General features: G+C 45.5%; 1 protein-coding gene across 2 annotated transcripts in view; it reads left to right on the top strand.

Annotated features, from left to right (window-relative positions):
• EFCAB5 (EF-hand calcium binding domain 5) overlaps positions 1-15,068 on the top strand; it is a 111,159-nt gene extending 96,091 nt beyond the window's left edge. For both annotated transcript variants that reach the window (XM_084802740.1, XM_084802739.1), the window contains 4 exons: positions 617-870; positions 3,957-4,237; positions 4,535-4,631; positions 14,475-15,068. In XM_084802740.1, the coding sequence (XP_084658866.1) occupies positions 617-870; positions 3,957-4,237; positions 4,535-4,631; positions 14,475-14,668 (826 nt within the window). In that variant the 3' untranslated portion in view covers positions 14,669-15,068. The remainder of the gene's footprint in view (positions 1-616; positions 871-3,956; positions 4,238-4,534; positions 4,632-14,474) is intronic.
• The last annotated feature ends 5,033 nt before the right edge of the window (positions 15,069-20,101 follow it).

Genomic DNA, 20,101 nt, shown 5'->3' with positions numbered 1-20,101 from the left:
TGATTAGAGCCCCTTAGCAGTTTCCTCAGATTTCCATGAACTCTCTCACCCCACCCCACCCCGCCCCTCCACACACACACCTAGAGCAGCTGACAGCCTGAGATAAACCAGTGCTAGAATGCAAACCCGGCTCCTTTGCCTGCAAACAAGGTTCATCCTAGATCACCTTGGGATCTGTTAGCTCCTCCCTGTCTGCCTGATCCTGCTTCCTCCGTTCCTCACAGGTTTCTGCAGTGAGCACTTGCTCATAAGTGACTTGCGTAAGTGTCCTTGCATTCGGCTCTGCTCTTAGGGACCCTTCCAGAATTCATCAACACTTTAAGCAAAGGGTAACTACCCCGTGTTAGACCCAGAGGGAGAGCGGCGTGACGCCGAACAACCAGGGGCTGCTCCCTTACGTGAGCTTTTCAGGGAAGGCTGTCTGCTGAAGGCATGTTCAAGCGGAGTCGCATCCAACTGAGTTTAGCCAAAGGACAGAATCCCGTGAAACTGATGGTCGCAACACTACAATGTGGGCACACTGGGGCAAGCTGGGTGGTTTATGTGATGTGTTCGGGTGGAATGCTGTGAGCAGGCCAGCGTGTAAGACACCTGTGCTCGTCTGCTCTGGTTTCAGGGACTTCCTCTTTAAATGCACAGACACGTCAGAAGTTATTTTGGCTTCTGCTGATGGTGAAACCCACATTGCAATTCCACTTCGTCAGAGAACAAGAGAGGCTATTGGAGTCCTGGATGTTAACATCGGCCGCAGTAGGATGCTGTTGTACCAAGAGTACAAAGATCTGCAGAAAATGACGAAGATGATCCAAAATGCCTCTGATGAAATACTGGGCGAATTCTCTGGGGAAATGAAGAAGACCGAGGTCCTAGGTACTGTGAATATGGTAATGAGGTCCTAGGTACTGTGAATATGGTAATGAGGTCCTAGGCATTGTTAATATGGTAATGAGGCCCTAGGTGTTGTGAATATGGTAATGAGGTCCTAGGCATTGTGAATATGGTAATGAGGCCCTAGGTATTGTGAATATGGTAATGAGGTCCTAGGCATTGTGAATATGGTAATGAGGTCCTAGGTACTGTGAACATGGTAATGAGGTCCTAGGCATTGTGAATATGGTAATGTGGTCCTAGGTATTGTGAACATGGTAATGAGGTCCTAGGTATTGTGAACATGGTAATGAGGTCCTAGGCATTGTGAATATGGTAATGTGGTCCTAGGTATTGTGAACATGGTAATGAGGTCCTAGGTATTGTGAACATGGTAATGAGGTCCTAGGTATTGTGAACATGGTAATGAGGTCCTAGGCATTGTGAACATGGTAATGAGGTCCTAGGCATTGTGAATATGGTAATGAGGTCCTAGGCATTGTGAATATGGTAATGTGGTCCTAGGTATTGTGAACATGGTAATGAGGTCCTAGGTATTGTGAACATGGTAATGAGGTCCTAGGCATTGTGAATATGGTAATGTGGTCCTAGGTATTGTGAACATGGTAATGAGGTCCTAGGTATTGTGAACATGGTAATGAGGTCCTAGGCATTGTAAACATGGTAATGAGGTCCTAGGCATTGTGAACATGGTAATGAGGTCCTAGGCATTGTGAATATGGTAATGAAGTCCTAGGTATTGTGAACATAGTAATGAGGTCCTAGGCATTGTGAATATGGTAATGAGGTCCTAGGTATTGTGAATATGGTAATGAGGTCCTAGGCATTGTGAACATGATAATGAGGTCCTAGGTATTGTGAACATGGTAATGAGGTCCTAGGCATTGTGAATATGGTAATGTGGTCCTAGGTATTGTGAACATGGTAATGAGGTCCTAGGTATTGTGAACATGGTAATGAGGTCCTAGGCATTGTGAATATGGTAATGTGGTCCTAGGTATTGTGAACATGGTAATGAGGTCCTAGGTATTGTGAACATGGTAATGAGGTCCTAGGCATTGTGAATATGGTAATGTGGTCCTAGGTATTGTGAACATGGTAATGAGGTCCTAGGTATTGTGAACATGGTAATGAGGTCCTAGGCATTGTGAACATGGTAATGAGGTCCTAGGTATTGTGAATATGGTAATGAGGTCCTAGGCATTGTGAATATGGTAATGTGGTCCTAGGTATTGTGAACATGGTAATGAGGTCCTAGGTATTGTGAACATGGTAATGAGGTCCTAGGTATTGTGAACATGGTAATGAGGTCCTAGGCATTGTGAACATGGTAATGAGATCCTAGGCATTGTGAATATGGTAATGAAGTCCTAGGTATTGTGAACATGGTAATGAGGTCCTAGGCATTGTGAATATGGTAATGAAGTCCTAGGTATTGTGAACATGGTAACAGTCTGGATTCAAGGTTTCCATGGGGGAAACCACAGACACAGAGGTGAAGGATCTGTTTTCCTAAGTTAATCATTTCAGTATATAGATCTTTCCATGTGAAAGAATGCCCTTCTACAGTCTTAGCCTCAGGGGTGTGTATCAGCTACCACCTAGCAAAGCTCGAGGGCTCCCATCCTCATCTCAGCTAGGGCCCCGCCGTTAGAGGTGAGATGGCCCGTCCACTGGGACATGCTCTCACGGCCTTTGCCATACCCTTCCCAAGGCAATAGCAACGGCCCATTTCACAGAAGCAGAAAGTGAGATTTGGCACAAAAAAAAAAAAACAAAAAAAAACCCCACAGATGGTAAAAGCTGTACTTGAACTTGGTTTTTGATGTTTTACAGATGGAAGAGCTACAACTTACAAAGCTAAAGTGGATTTTAACAAGCCACTAGCTAGGCCAAGCCCAGCCCCTAGCTCTTGTGACTCCGTGTGCCCTAGGACACCCTTAGCATAGCATCCTCTAGGAAAGTGGCTGAGAAGAAGGCAGCAAGAAAACCTCCACTAGAATAAATCAAATCGAACTATACATCCCACGGTGTGGGATTAAGTGGAAAGAGCTTCACGGCTGTCATAGAGTCTGACAGGAAGGAAGGCAGCCCAGGTGTGGTGACAGCAGCCTGCACTCCCAGCTGCCTTAGAGGCTAATGCAGGAGGCTCGCTTAAGATGAGAGAGAAGACAAGGGAGGGAGCAAGCAAAGGGAAAAGAAAACGCGCGTCCTACGAGGGTTACTACACGCAGTCCTTGAGGTCAGACACCTCTTATTTGTGGCACTGGGGATTAAACCCTAAGATTTGCACAGTTCAGGCAGGTACTCTAATCACTAAGTTATATCCCTAGCCCTATTTTAATTTTAATTTTGAAACAGGGTCTCACTACATTGTCCAAGCTGGCCTTGAGCTTACTATAAAGTTCACAGATAGACCTTGAACTCAAAACTCCCCACCTCCACCTTCCACATAGCTCGGATTAGGGCCTGAGTTGCCAGGCCCAACAAAAGTGACTTCGTTTATTTAATTCCTATCTCTCTCCAAAAAAGAAAGGATTGGCCCTAGTCCCTCAAAAGAATATGCATATATTTATATATATACACACACATACATATACATACACACACATATATATACATACATATATACGTGTGTGTGTGTGTGTGTGTGTGTGTGTGTGTGTATAATTCAAAAGACAATATAATTAGAAATGGAGAAAGCCTTCAGCCTAAGCCCTAACTATAAAACTCAGATTTTTTCCCAATTTTTATCCCTAAATTATACATCAGATATAACTCTACTTTGCTTTTTTTTAAAAAAGATTTTATTTATTATGTGTACAGTATGATCAGATCACATTATAAATGGTGGTGAGCCACCATGTGGTTGCTGGGCCTTGAACTCAGGACCTCTGGAAGAGCTGTCAGTGCTCTTAACCACTGAGCCATCTCTCCAGCCCCTATTTTGCTTTTTTATTTCATGATTAGAGAAACTAAAATGGCTTAAGAAATCGTATTTTGCCTGAAAACTAGGTGATTACGCCATGCTCAGAATGCTCTGACAGGCTAACGCTGTGTGATTGCAGAGATGGAAAAGGCAGGAGAAGTGAAGCGGGCGGGGATGCTCTTCTTTCGCGCCATGCTGCAGGAGCTGCGGGAATGCCTCCAGCTCCTCACCTCCATGGACTTCGTGTCACTGCTGCTCTACGAGCACAGGGTTTACGCAGACTTTCCTCAAGGCACCGACCCCCAGGACATTGAAGCCAACGTGGCCCTCGTGCACGACATCCTGAGAGGAGTCATCCTGTTCTCTCAGCAGGAGACAGACTCGTTCAGTGACTTGGAAGAGTGGGAGAAGTGGAAGTTTGTGAGTATTTGGATGTTGCCCTGTGTACAGATGCGAGGACCGCCACACGGTGGCGACACCTTCAGAGCCCGCACCTGTGCTCACAAACAACTCAGAAGCCCGCCTTTCGCAATCCTGTCTCACAACCCCTCTCCCCAAACCACGCACCCCAGAGCCCGCCATGATCTTAGCATCTGACACCAGAGATTTGTTTCCCCTGTTGAGCATCTCCTCGTGTGGGGATGCGCAAGCTGGTGAGCTGGGCTGTGTTTCTCCCCCGCGTGACGACACAACTTCTCTTTTGTTCTCTGTTTGCAGTACATTAACAAGCACTTAGTTGAGGAGCTCTGTGTGTTTGACCCGACCGCTAGCAGTGTGGACATTGATGTGCACCTTGTTTTGGAATATATCGAAGGTAAGAGTCTGCCTGATCATTTAAATGTATGCTGGCAGAAAACGAAATGAAGTAAAACCTCTGAGAGACTTCCGTTACCGTGAAACAAATGGCTCTTAAAGTAAACATGAAAGTAAAAATGTTTGTGGGTTTCCTAAAAGGAAGGGATACAATCTACAGTGTGCTCTATCCCCCCGAAGTGTCCGTGCTCCTCCACATGAGAATCCACAAGCCTGCCTGCGTGTACATTACCCAAAGCATGTCTATAGTCCTCACTACTGAGGAAGCTGACTCAGGAGGGGAGCACTTCAGGCCAGAGATTCAGGGCCAGCCAGGGCGACACCGCAACAACCGTCTTCATCTCAAAGCGAACAACCGGCAGCTGCAGTGAGCCTTGGAACAGTAAGCAAAAAGTCTTCTATTTTTTTTGCTACAGTAAAAGAGCAAAGACTCGTTAGCATGTAGAAGATGGTATGTGGGCCTTTCAGAGGAGAACCGGCAAGGAGCACAGCAAGGAGCACAGCAAGGCGGCTCTCACCTGCTCGGGATCCCTCTGCCAAAAGCCTTAGTCTGTGCGTGCCAGGGAGCTAGGTGAAGAACGCATGCCCCTCTTTGAAACTTAGGAAAGACTAGTCCCTGCCTGCATGTGAAAGGCGGGTGCACAAGGGTCTGCAAGTTCAAGGCCAGCCTGGTCTGTGGCCAGCCAGCCAGTGCTGTGTGTGAGACTCAATCTCCAAAACAAAACCCACAGCACCCCCACCCCCGCCCCACTCTAACAGGAGAACTGGCTCTGTTAATTGTCTCCAAAGGGTATCAAGGTCTCTTCTTGGTGGCCTGCTATCCTTCCTCTGAGTGCCACCAGGCCTCCCCATAAAGGGGACGGGGTCAAACATGGGGCACCAGAGTTCGTGTGAAAGTCAGTCCCCACTCTCCACTCAACTGCAAATCCAGGGGGAGGAGGTCCCCCTCAGTCACAGTCATAGGGGAGTGGAGTGGGGGAGGGAGGGAGGAATGGGAGGATACAAGAGATGGGATAGCTATTGAGATGTAATATGAATGAATTAATAAAAAATAAAAATTAATAAATTAATAAAAAATAAAAGTAAAACAATGATCTCCAAAGGAAAGGGCCTAGGGTGGGGAGACTGAGCCTGCAGCCAGGCATCCTGGACTCCCTAAATCAGGTCCTCTCCTCCCCCTCTCCTGCTTAGTCTGGAGACTCCACCAGGTCACCGAACCGAGAGACCCCTGGAACAAAGGAAGGACAAGACACGGGCAGGGAGACTAGCCGCACGCCTCAGGCTATGGGCACAGCGGTGGCAGAGCACTGAGCTTAGGGTAATGGGGACACTGGAGATGTCACTAGGAAAGTGGGGGTAATCCCAGAAGCTTGCGAGTGCTTTGGGGACAGAAGAGGACACGAGACTCAAATTGAATCAACGTGGACCACGAGTTATGGGAGCCTGGTTTCGCATTTGGAATTCGACATGAGCACAGGACTCAGCGCTCATTCTTGGGAGCCTCTGAGTCCACAGGCACTACAGGCCTGACTTGTGCAAGGAGCAGGCTTAGCCCTTCCACGCCGTCAGGCACCTGCCCTTAATAAGCCCATTCCCCCACCCAGGGAGAGACAAAAGGCTCCTTCGCCGGCTGAGCACCAATGCCTCAAAGGAATCTCTTGAGTCGCTGCCTCACACTTACCTGTTAAAGCCACCTGCTGTTACCCGCTGCCCTCCTAGGAGGTGCAGATTTCCACCACTTGTCCGGGCTTTGAACTCTAACCCTCAAAAGCCTCGACCCGGGAAAAAAAAAAAAAAAAAAAAAACACTGCCCACTGCGTTTTGTTTTCCAACAGTGTCCTCAGGTGGCAGAAGTCAGAACTGCAGGTAACAGAATGGGATGCAGCCCACAGCCAGCTATTGGCAGCCTCACCCGCCCCTTTAGTGTTACCAGGGGAGCAGTCAACAAAGTTCATAGGTCACCCAGATAGCAGTCCTCTCATTTCAGTAAAGCTATATCAAGAAATTCTCCTTTAGTCCCAGCACTCGGGAGGCAGAGGCAGGAGGATCGCTGTGAGTTCGAGGCCAGCCTAGTCTACAAAGTGAGTCCAGGACAGTCAGGGCTACACAGAGAAACCCTGTCTCAAAAAACAAAAAAACAAAAACAGAAGAAGGAGGAGGAGGAGGAGGAAGAGGAGGAGAAGGAGAAGAAGAAGAAGAAGAAGAAGAAGAAGAAGAAGAAGAAGAAGAAGAAGAAGAAGAAGAAGAAAATGTGTTCTTTGGGTGCGTCTTTCTGTTTGTGTCAGGAGAGGACCGAACCTCATGGTGGGGCAATCTGTTATAGCTCAAAGTTTGTATGGCCTTCTTGCAAATTTAAGAAAAGCTCTTCTAGGGGCCGGGCATGGTGGTACACGCCTTTAATCCCAGCACTTGGGAGGCAGAGGCAAGCAGATCTCTGTGAGTTCGAGACCAGCCTGGTCTATAAAGCAAGTTCAGGACAGCCAGAGCTGTTACACAGAGAAACCCTGTCATGAAAAACCTAAATATATAAATAAATAAATAAGAAAAGCTCTTCCACTGGAAGTCTGCAGGTTCTTCCTGGGATTGGCACCGTGGGCAGAACATGGGGCCTAGAGTGTGGCACCCCATTGGAGAACTTTCTTTTTCTCAGCAAACAGCTTCTTGGTTAGGGGTGGGGCTTGCTGCCCACTCGCCCTTCTCAGTGCCGGGATTTTGTCTAGCTTGAACCTGCAGTTCTGTGTGTGCTGTTAGAGAATCTTCCATTCATATCCACCCTGATGTCTGTTTCCTTGGAGTCATCCATCACCTCAGGCTCTTACACCCTCCTCCTCCTCCTCCTCCTCCTCCTCCTCCTCCTCCTCCTCCTCCTCTTCCTAGGTCTTTAAGCCTTAAAGGAAGGAGTTTGCTGAAAGCGTCACATGTAAGGCTGAGCGTTTCAGAGTCGCCCACTCTCCGTACATTATCCCAATAGCAATTTTCTTTCTCCTGTCTTCTCTCGTTTTCCTTAAGCTCTGTGTCTAGAACCAAGGCGCTGGCACTTAGCTGCGCCGGCGCTCTACCGCCTGGCTCTCCTTCAGTAGTAGTTTTCCGAGAAAAAAACATGAACGCTGCATTTCCCAGGTACTTCGTGTCTGAAAATGTTATCATTTATCCCTCATATTGATTTGGACTTTTCTGGGAAGAGTCATTTTGAAGGCAGTTGGAAGTTGGGACTTAGGACGGTTTTTGTTTTCGGTTTGGTTTGTTTGTTGTTGTTTGTTGTTGTTTTGTTGTTTTAGTTCTCTCACTCTAAAGTAAAAGGTCACCAGTTTAGAGGAAACTCTTTAACTTGAGACACATTGATCCACTGTCTTGTCTGTCTGTCTGTCTTTCTTTTTTTCTTGTTTTGTTTTTCGAGACAGGGTTTCTCTGTGTAGCCTTGGCTGTCCTGGACTCACTTTGTAGACCAGGCTGGCCTCGAACTCACAGCGATCCTCCTGCCTCTGCCTCCCAAGTGATGGGATTAAAGGAGAATTTTTTGATATACCTTCACCGAAATGAGAGGAAGTAGAGGGAGAGAGATCTTAAGGTCATCTTAGTTACATAACAAGTACAAGTCAGCTTGGGGGGCGTGAAATCCTGTCTCAAAAAGGGGCGAGGGGGTGGGGGAGAAGAAGAAACAAAAGAAGGAGAGAGAGAGAGAGAGAGAGAGAGAGAGAGAGAGAGAGAGAGAGAGAGAGAGAAATCATGCGCGTATCATTCACTGCTGCATTCTGAAATCCACAGTTCGCTGGTTTGGTTGCGCAGTCCTAATTTTATAGCACTTTCAAAAATAATCCCTGGTCCCATTAGCACTCACTCCCTCTCTTTTCTCACTCTATTTCCTAGCAACCGCGATCTGTTTTCTGTCTGTTTGGATTTGCCCATCCAGATTTTTGATATAAATGGGATTATACAATAGGTGGCCTTTTGTGTCTGATTTCTTTTGCTCATCATAGTGTTTTCAGGGTTCATTTACATTTCAGTGTATATTAATTATTCATTCCTTTCTTACGGCCTAATTATCTACATATGGATATGCTATATTTCGTTTATCCACTTATTGGTTCATGAGCCTCTGGTATTTTGGGGCGTGGCTCTTGGGATTGTGTTGCCAGGGACATTTGTTTACAATATTTTTAATGAACATGCATATTCGGTTCCCTTGGGCACAGACCCTAGGAGTCTCTGTGGCCTTTTAACTTCCAAGCTTGCTGTTGAGATGTTGAAAGCCTTTCTTGTTTCTGATTTTGCAAATGTTACCTTTGCTTGGCATCTCCTCAGAAGCCATAGGCTCATCCCTTTATCCCCAGAGTTGTGACATTTCATAACGACAAGCCTTGACACGTCTGTTTTCCCCTACTGATCTGGATATTTGCTGGGCCTTTTCAGCTGTGAAATCCAGGTCCCTCGCCTAGACCTGGGCTGCTGCCACGGCTGTGAGAGTGGTGCACTGCACAGGTGCCCCCACCGAGGCGGGTCCCACGCACTGGACCACGCGCCTTAGCTTGAGGCTGTGCCTGCTGGAACGGGGAGTCGTTTACTTCACGTACCTTTTCTCTGCTCGGCCAGCACAGATGCCCTGCGGACTGATGAGACCCTCCACTCCCTTTCCCTGCAGTCCTCCTTTGTAACACATTCAGACCCTGCTTCTCCCAGACTCAATCTTAAAAATCCTGTGCTTTGTGGCTAGAACATAGCTCAATAGTAGATCTCTCACTTGGCTGGCATGAAGCCCTGGGCTTGAGCCCTAGTGTTCCTATGTAGGTAAACAAGTGTCTTGCTTTCTCTCCTGTTTTCTTTTTGCTTTTTTGCTTTACTTTCTGACAGATTCTCTCAGTCTTATCCGTGGATTCTCCCGGCTGGGGAGAGGTGTGCGCATTTGACGCCGAGGGGCTCCCGCATTGCCATTCTCCACGCGTCCGCTTTCCACGGCCCCTTGTTCACACTCCTCCCTAGGTCGATGAGGGCACTGATAATTGCATCTTGAAATTTTCCCCTCCCTGGAGTTTCTTCTCTCTTTCTCTTTGACTGTTTGAGTCTCTGTTTCTCAGACTGAATGATTTGTTTGTATTTAAGAGTGAAGTGACTGGCTGGGCATGGTGGCAGAGGCAGGCGGATCGCTGTGAGTTCGAGGCCAGCCTGGTCTACAAGTGAGTCCAGGACAGCCAAGGCTACACAGAGAAACCCTGTCTCGTAAAACCAAAAATTAATTACTTAATTAATTATAATAAAATAAGGAAATAAAAAAGGAACTGGACATGGTGACACTCACTTTTAATTCCAGCACTTGAGAGGCAGGTCTCTGAGTTCAAGGCTAGCCTGGTTTACATAATGAGTTCCAGGATACCCAGGACTACAGAGACCCTGTCTCAGAGAAGAAGAAGAAGAAGAAGAAGAAGAAGAAGAAGAAGAAGAAGAAGAAGAAGAAGAAGAAGAAGAAGAAGAAAGAAGAAGAGAGATGGGGGGATGATTCTGCTTCTTACAAAAAGGTTTTCTGGTTATTGGAGGGGCAGCTGGGGAGGTACGTGGTACTCAGAGACCAGTCAGAGGAGTGGTGCCAACAGAGATGGTGAAAAGTGGCCATAGTCTATATAGTACAGATTTTGGTTAGAACCAAAATATACCTCCATAGCTGGGGTGTACAATGCGAGCAGAACAAGAGCCCAGGTTGACGCTATGGTTTGGAAGGATGGAGGAGCCATCAGTGGAACTGGAGAAGTCTGTAGGGTGGGGCTCTGAGGGAGGAAGATGAAGAGTTCAAATTCGGGGGCTGGAAAGATGGCTCAGCTGCTCTTGCTTGCTGCAAGTATGTGCTGCTCTTGCAGAGGACTGGAATTCAGCTCCCAGTGCCAACACCTACCTGTAACTCTTCTGGCCTCTGTGGGCACTCCCATGCACATGCATGTACGCCCGCATGCACTCAACACACACACACACACACAAATAAGTATAAGATAATTTTGGTTTTAGTTTTTTGAGACAGGGTTTCTCTGTGTAGCCTTGGCTGCCCTGGACTCACTTTGTAGATCAGGCTGGCCTCGAACTTGCAGCGATCCGCCTGCCTCTGCCTCCCAAAGGTGTGCACCACCACGCCCGGCTCTCTATGAATTTCTATAAAGATCAATTACACTGACTGAAGTTCACACATTTGATTAATTTATGGCCGTGTGTGTTATTGCCCAGCAGCCATGCTCATGGTGGCCGTGGAGCTATGTGCCTGAACAACTCTGTATTCGTCCTGGAACAAACTTCCTCTTGGGTGTGATAATTCAAAAAAAAAAAAAAAGATTTCCTCCTCTCCTGATAGGCCCAGGAGGTATCTGACAGTCAGTGCCTTTGAAATGGCAATCAATCAACACACTAAGTGTCCAGATACCACCACGAAGTTCCCCCACCTGTATAAAAATATAGCTGAAATTCGTATGCACAACCCCTTTCAGGAAGATGTTACTGGGCTGACTTCCACCTTATTGTGTCCAGCAATAATACCCAATGACTACATTTTAAAACGACTCAGGAAATGTGAAGTGATAGAGATAAAGAATGAAAGCTAAAGAAACCAGCAGGAAAGGAGATCATTCTAGAAACGCTGCTGATCTTGGGTTTACTGGCAGTTGAAGGAAGCAGTTCAGCTTCTGAACTTGAAGTTAAATACTTCATTCTTTTTTGCTTTGCCTATTTTTATTAATTGTCTACGCATCCCGAAGGATTTAGCTTAATTAATCCAGTGTTAAAGCAGGGATCCACAAATTGAGGTTTAATTTTAAAATATGCTTTTTATAGTCCAATATTTCCAGCATAATGAATTCCCTGTGTAATTAAAAGTTTGATTAAAGTGGAACCTAAAAATACTATAATAAAAGCTTTCTGAATACAACCTTGAACATTATTCAATGGATTGCTCTAAGTCCTTATAGCTTAAATGTATCTTTTAAAAAATTGCTATAAGCATTGCTAAGGCAAATCAAAATGCTCATAATTTCATAGAGTTATAGAAGAATTAAAAGTCGATTCCTGAGAATTGCTGTGGGGGGGGGGGGGGTGGGGGCGGGCTGTCTGCCAGCCCGTGACCACCGGCCACCTGTCTACCGCAAGAGGGCAGTGGCGGACAGCGGTACCTTCCGAGAGCGGCCAGAGGTTCCTTAGTTGGCATTAGAGGCCGCGGTAAATGCGTCCATCTCTGGAAAGGAGAGGGGAACAGAGCTACTACCTCCCAGAAGGATTCGGAGTTTTTGTCCCTGGAAACAATAAAACAGGAAATAAGCAGCCGGGGGTCTTGTGAAAGAAACAACCTTTCTTTCTCTCTCTCCATCCTCCCGTCCTTGAATCACCAAGGAGGTGATGACTGGTCCAATCATGGGTGCAGATGGGTGTCTGCACATTGGGCTGTTCAGCCAAGATCACAGACAGCCATTGATGGAACTGAGCACTCTTTGAGGATTTGGGAAACACAGAACGATCTATGGGGAGCTGTTTTATCTCAAAAAATTAGTTGGGACGGGTACTAAGAATGTCCTGGGGTGAACTTTGCTTTTATTTAATTTAGATTCATAACACTGGAACATTAAGGTAATCAGAGTAATCTCTGGAAAGCTGTAATATTTATTTGTAAAGTTTCCAGGAAGCTAATTAGCACAAACAGGGATCAATGATGACAAATGCGCCCTCCGTGTTTTAAGTAGGTATTTTTATTGGTCTAGAATTACCCATAAAGTGAGATGAATCAGATATTTCTAATATGTTCTCATGCCTAGCATCTGTTCTTGTTTTTATTCATAATTGTCACTAATACTATTGAGCTGTAATCTGGAAAAACTTTTAGGACTTGAAATAAAGAAATTAAATTATTCCTTAATTTAATGTTGTTTCAACTCAACATTTATTGAACACTTAGAATTGAACGAGAAAAAACAGTGCTTCTGTGTGTGTGTGTGTGTGTGTGTGTGTGTGTGTGTCTGTGTGTGTGTCTGAAAAAATAGGATGTTAGAAAATTAATTGTAGGCATGTGTTTTAAAGTCAGCTTCAAATAAAAATAAAGATGTGACTATTTTCTTATTGAATGTGCAATAATATTTCCTTATTTCTGTTATATGCCGCACCTTGCTTGTAGAGGTGCCTTCAAAACCATGATAAAGCCAAGCCCCGTTCAAGGAAGCTTGCTTCTAGTATTGGCAGGAGACAATGTTTTGGGGTTTGTGTGATGGCTCAGTGAGCAAAGGCTCCTGTTGCCAAGCCTGACAACCTGAGTTTGGTCCGTAGGCCCACATGTAGGAAAGAAAGTATACTCCTGCAAGTTTGTGCCCTGATCTGCACACTCATGCCATGCCACAAATGTGTACACACACACGAGCATGCATGCACACGTATGCACACACAGATATCAGTAAATAAACTGTAATAAAAATGTTCTGTTTTAAAATTCTAGTAAATAACTGAAATTATGGTTAAAATACTCTTAGCGATATTTAAATCTCTCAGTTTTAATATACATGTTATATATAATATATATTATATATATATACATACATATAATGGTTTGCTCACCTCAGATCAGCAGATCTTTAGACCAGTCAGCACTGCATTAGACTAGGAACAGTGGTGAATAAAGCTCAGCTTGCCGTGTGAGGCACTGAGAAGAGGCAGATCTTTGTGTGTATTTGCTCATTTGGAAAGATAGACAGGCTCAGAGCACATAAATGATCTACTTAAGGTTACAAAATTAATTGGAATAGAGCCAAAATTAGAACTCAGGCCCGTTCAACTCTAAGGAACGCTTTCCATTGGACCATCCTATCTAAATATTAGTCACTGGCTCCTGGACATCTTTAGGAATGGCAGGCAGCTAACAGCTTTCCATGGTGGGCAGTAACTACATATCTTGAAACAATTTTAAATTAAAGAATTTTTAAATATAGTAGTATAACTAATAAGCACTGTGTGTTCATTATAAAATAATCTTTTATACCCAACCCGGACATGCCTTGTTTGGTTAGGTTCGTTTCTCTTTGTTTCACAGAGCTGGGAAGTGACCTCGGGCTTTTATGTGCTGGACAAGTGCTCTCCCAGTTAGCTGCATCCTCAGCCCTTTTTAATTTTAGTTTAAAATAGGGTCTCACTAAGTCACCCAGGCTGGCTCAAACATTAGCTTCTTACACTGACCTCAAACTAGCAATCTTCCTGCTGGAGTCGGCCAAGGAGCCGGGACGCCAGGGGTCGCCACGCCCACCGGAGCCTGGTGGGTTTGAAGGTATAAACTGTAACAGGAGTAGCCGAAACGTCCTCGCTCTCCCCATCCTGTTCTCTTCTCTCACAGTTCGACAGCGAAGTCAGTGCCTATCGGTTCATGCCTGATTTATTCCTTTTACTGTGTCTTGTTGTTTGTTTTGTTTTGTTTTGTTTTGTTTCCAGACAGAGTTTCTCTATGTAGCCCTGGCTGTCCTGGGACTTGCTATGTAGACCAGGCTGGCCTCGAACTCACAGGGATCAGCCTACCTCTGCCTCCCAAGTGCTGGGATTAAATGTGTGTACCACTGGGCTCCCTTTTACTATATGAAGTCATAAATCCTACAGATCTTTAAACCTTTAAGAGTTATACCCACATATGTATACGATTCTACACACACACACACACACACACACACACACACACACACACAATTCCTTCAATGTTAACTGCTATGTATTTCCATTACATGAAAATATCAAATTCTGTCTACCTTTTATAATTAAATATATAAACAAGATACTGCTAATGAGTTTTAATTTATTCTTAATAATTAAAGTCCAAAATTATCCATACTAGGTTTTTCTTTTCTTAATGCAGATCACTCTCGACTTGAAGTATGGAAATTTGGCAACATGGTCATTGAACTCCTGTATCACTGGATAAACATCTGCCTGACTCTCATGGAGCTAAACAATAAAAAAGACAGTTCTATTTTGCCTCCATTGCCCAAGAAGAGTGATACCTCCATTTTTGTGAAACTCTCAGAGAAATGCTTGGCATTGAAAAGCTAAGGATTGGTATTGCATTCAGGATATGTTGACTGTGTCCAATGCTGTTAACTATGAAATACTTTCTGGGAAGGGAGCCCCCACAGACACACTCTGCTCTCAGACACTCAGCTTAGCACTCTCTAAAACCAAAAGTGCCGAGGAGAACTTTTACCTAAAGGTGATGCACTTAATGGTGGCCAGAGCCAAAACGAACATGCAGAACATATTTGAAAATTCCCTTTTAGTTTGAGCTTTCTATATGACTTGAAACTACTATAGTTGCTTGGGAAGTTGATTTTCATTCTTTTAAATTGCAAAATAAAGAAATACTTGGGGTCTGGAGGGAGAAATGGCAGCTTTTACATCAAAAGAGTACAAAAGAATAAATATGTTAAAGAAGTGGACTTGTTTTTAGAATTTTTCAAAGACGATCCAAACACTCCCCCTCCATCCTTTGTCTCTCCTCTCCTGAACAACTTAAAAGTCACTTTTATATTACTGTTTGTTTATCTGAGACAGAGTTTCTGCATATTCTGGGTCTAGCCTGGATCTGGATACATAGCCCAGGCTAGCTTTGAATCCCTGATCCTCCTGCCTCAGCACCCTGAGTGCTGTGAGAGTAAATACATACCCGGCCACAGGTGTCATTTTGATAAACAGAAGTTTCCTGGGAAAATGTTTGTCCATGGCTCACAGAATAAAGAAACACCAGTTTTTTTTTTAATAACAAAGACTTCTCAAGTTCCGTAGGCAGAAAAGAATTTATGTTTGTTCAAAGGCCGCTATTACAACAAACTTCGCTGCCATGCTATGAGATTTCATCTTTGCAAGAGGATATCTGATGACAAAGTCAATTTTTAATAAAAATTGGGAAATTAAACTTTATTTTCTTCATTAGGCTGACAGACTGTGATAGGTCTTCAGCATCTTGTAAGTGCAGAGAGGCAGCCCTGTACCCTTTCCTGATAAGATGACAGGGTTATTGCCAGCTACCTTGTCTCAGACGAGCTCGTGACAAGCGTTACTACTCTTGGCCACTGCATGTTTTGAGGGAGGTATTTCCAGCATTTGCGGCAACATTTCTAGCGACAGTGTCCTTGACGATATTAAAGTGATGGGCGGATATCCGGATGGCGGGGAACGCGGCTTCTGTCTGTCTGGGGCACTGCAGAAAGACTGGGTGAGGTGTGGTCTCAGCGCTCATAACCAGCCACCACAAACATGAACAGAAGGCGGTTGAATGAAAGGAGAAACGTGAAAAAGAACGTTGCTGCACCTTGTGCTAAGGGCAGAAGGGGCTGGAGAGATGGCTCAAAGGTGGAGTTCAGTTCCTGGCACCCAAGTGGTGGCTCAGAACCATGTGTGACTCCAGCTCCAGGGCCTCCTCGGTCTGGCTTCTGCAGGCACTGCCTATGCATGTGATGCGCAGACATACGTAATCTTATAGAGTGAACTAGAAGAGCAACAAGAAATGGCCAGTGTGCATGTGTGCGCGTGCATGTGTGTGTGCGTGTGTGTGCGTGCATGTGTATGTGTGCATGCATGTGTATGTGTGTGTGTGTGTGTGTGTGTGTGTGTAAAGGCATTTGCACTCCAGCCATTGCTTTGCTGAGAATATGAAATTCAAGTACATCTAGACATTACTTTCAGTGTAAAAACTGTACAGACTTGGATATAGCTGATGAGACTTCATTTTCTTGTGTGTCTGTCTGTGTAGACACACACTATGTGTGGACAGGTAAGGGAGCCCAGCGAGGCCAGAAGAGGGCATCAGATGCCCTGGACCTGGAATTTAAGGCATTTGTGAGCCACCTGATGCAGGAGCTAGCAACAGAACTGTTTTCCTATGCAAGAGCAGCAAGTGCTTTTAAGCCCAGAGCCATCTTTCTGGCCCACTGACAACAATCTTGTAAAACAAACAAACAAAACTACTTTTTTAAAAACCCACAGGTTGTAGCTAGGCAACGTGGTGCTCCTTTAATCCCAACATTTGGGAGACAGAGGCAGGCAGATTTCTGAGTTTGAGGTTAACCTGGTTGACAGAGCGAGTTTCAGGACAGCCAGGGCTACACAGAGGAAACCCTGTCTGGGAAATAAAAGGAGCAGGTTGTAGCTTTTTCTATAATTAAGTATAGGTTTTTAACTTTTGATGTTGAGTGTTGCTAACTATTGTTTGTTTCTTGCTCATGAGGCCTCAATAAAAAGTTTGAAGAAGCCTAGGGATGTAGCTCAGAGTAGACAGCACTCCTAGCCCGCATGCGCCACGGCCTAGAAGCAATCTCTGATACGAAAATAAACAAGTAAATAATAAACCACCTTTGATACCTAAGTCTAGCACAGTAATTCAAAGTTTGATTAAACTAGACCCTACCCAAATGCCATGATAAAACTTTCTCAAAAATATTTATTTATTTAGTGTGTATGAACGGCTTGCCAGCATGTATGCCTGCTCACCATGTGGGTATCCAGTGCCCACAGAGGCCTGAAGAGGGCATCAGATGCCCGGTACTGGTGTTAATGACCCTTGTAAGTTGCCGTGTGGGCGCTGGGAATGGAACTCTGTTCCTCAGCAAGAGAAGGCCTCAATCTTAAGCACTGAGCCCTCTCTCAAGTACCCCCAAAATCTTTAATCCTTACTTGTATTTAAATACACTTATTTAATTATTCATTTCAGAAGCTTAGGCTTAATTGAATTTCTGTTTTAATTTTAGATTACTATTCCCTATCTATCTAGCCATTTGTTTTGTGGGTGTGTCACTGTGCACAGCTGGAGAGCAGGGGCCAAGCTTCAGGAGTCTGTTCTCTTCCTCCACCATGTGGGTCTGGGAATCGAACTCAGGTCTTTAGAACTGGCAAGTGCCTTTAGCTATGGTGCCATCTTTCTGGTGCTTAAGTGGACTTTTAAAAAGACTTATTTTATTATTTTTAATTATGTGTATGTGTGTGTGTGTGTGTGTGTGTGTGTGTGTGTGTGTGTGTGTGTGTGTAAGGGCGTGAGTGCTAATGCCTGAAGAGATTGGAGGTGCTGGCCTCTGGGCCTGTGGTGGCTGGTGGTTGTCAGCCATCCGACATGGGTGCTGAGAATCAAACCCAGGACCCGAGAAAGAGCAGCCAGGGCTCTTCATCCCCGAGCCATCTCTCCAGCCCCTGACTAATTGGGTTTCCTAGTTGGCTCCTTATAGCACAGATACTGTGTAATAGATAATCTAGACCATTTTCTTCTATGATTGATTACAGCATGTCCAGAAACAGTGTGATTGTCAAGATACTGATAAGGGACCTGGAGAAGGTTCCAGGCTCTGAGTTGAGCTCAGCAGCGTAAGTTTAAAAGCAGCTATTAAAGCCAGGCAGCGGTGGTGCAAGGCTGTAATCCCAGCCCTTGGGAGGCAGAGGCAGACAGAGCTCTGAGTTTGAGGCCAGCCTGGCCGACAGAGGGAGTTCCAGGGCTACACAGAGAACCCCTGCCTCAAAAGAGGGACGGAGTTGCTCTTCAACAACTTTACTGAAAAACGCTTCAGAAAGCATTCAACTAAAGTAGACAGTTCAACAGTTTTCAGCAGGTTCACAGCAGGTTGCACTGCCTTTGTGGCAATTTTAGGACATTTTTGCCACCCCAATAAGAACCCCCATATCTGCTATCAGTTCAGACTCACTTTCCCCCACTCTTTTATTTATCTATTTTTGTTTTATCAAGAGAGGGTCTCACTATGTAGCTCTGGTTGTCCTGGAACCCACCTTGTAGCCTTGACACACTCACATAGATCTGTCTGCCTCTACCTCCCACACACTGGGGTTAAAGGAATATGCACTACCATGCCACTTCCCCTGGCATTTCCCCAACTCTTGCCTTAGGTAGTCAACAGTCGACTTTATTGTTTTTTAATTTAAATTTTTTAAAGATATGATCTCATTGTGTAGCCCTGGCTGGCCTAAAACTCACTATGTAGACCAGGGTAACCTTGCACTAAAAAAGACCTTCCAGCTGGGTGGTGATGGCGCACGCCTTTAATCCCAGCACTTGGGAGGCAGGGGCAGGAGGATCTCTGTGAGTTCGAGGCCGGCCTGGTCTACAGAGGGAGTTCTGGGACAGCTAACGCTGTTACACAGAGAGACCCTGTCTTGGGCGGCTAAAGGCGTGTGCCACATGCACAGGTAGCTTCCACTCTACTTATGAATTTGCTTATCTGACAAATATAAGAGGAATCATTTGGAATACGTGATCTTTTGTGACTGGCCCCTCACTCCCTATGTTGTGACAGTTGAAGTATGATAAAGCAATCAGCTTTCCTGAATTTCTCTAAACATTTCTAACCCACTAAATCAAAAGATCTTTCCCCTAGTTTATGTGTAAATATATATATATTTTTTTATATATATATTTGGGTTTTTGAGACGGTGTTCTCTGCCCTAGTTTATGTGTAAATATATATATATATATTTGGGTTTTTGAGACGGTGTCCTCTGTGTGTAGCCTTGGCTTCTCTGTGTAGCCTTGGCTGTCCTGGACTCACTTTGTAGACCAGACTGGCCTTGAACTCACAGAGATGCCTGCGTCCTGAGTGCTGGGATTAAAGGTGTGTGCCTCCATGCCCAGCTTCTCCTAATAATCTTATTTGTACAGATGTGTGGTGGCATGCACCTCTAATCCCAGTGCCCAGAGGCAAGGACAGGAGCAATTGGGAGTTCAAGACCACTCTGAGCAAGATGAGATGCCACGTTTGCTCGCAAAAGCCCTCACAGCTGAGCTCGCTGACGTCCCCTCATAGGAGACACGGAGGAGTGGGACTCGCACTTGAGTATCTTGCCGTCCCTCCCAGTCAGTTGTTTGCAATTGTGGCCTCTGGGAGGGGATGTAGGCAGAGGGGGGAGGGGCTGCAGTGTGTAATGTAGGCAGAGGGGGGAGGGGCTGCAGTGTGTAATGTAGGCAGAGGGGGGAGGGGCTGCAGTGTGTAATGTAGGCAGAGGGGGGAGGGGCTGCAGTGTGTAATGTAGGCAGAGGGGGGAGGGGCTGCAGTGTGTAATGTAGGCAGAGGGGGGAGGGGGCGGTCTCAAGACAGGGTTTCTCTGTGTAACAGCTCTGGCTGTCCTGGAACTCACTCCGCAGACCAGGTTGGCCTCGAACTCACAGAGATCTGCCTGCCTCTGCCTTCCAAGTGGTGGGAGTAAAGGCGTGAGCCACCACTGCCCAGCTAGTGTGGCTGCTTTTAAGGTTACCTATGTTGCTACTTATAAGCCCTCACCAAAGGCTATGCAAGGAAGCTGAATAAACTCACTGGCTTCCTAAGGTGACCTCTGGTGGGAGGATGTGTAATTGAGAAAGATGTTCTTACTGGGAATTGAACTCAGGACCTCTGGAAGAGCAACCAGTGCTCTTAACCTCTGAGCCATCTCCCCAGCCCCCCCCCCCCACTGGGCACTCCTGTGTAACCAAGTCCCATTTGATTTTTGCAGCAA

The sequence above is a fragment of the Acomys minous genome, assembly GCF_964271855.1.
Source record: "Acomys minous genome assembly, chromosome: 12".
NCBI classification, from domain to species: Eukaryota; Metazoa; Chordata; class Mammalia; order Rodentia; family Muridae; genus Acomys; species Acomys minous.
Note: the sequence above shows the minus strand (reverse complement) of the source record. Positions and strands in the feature narration are given on the sequence as shown.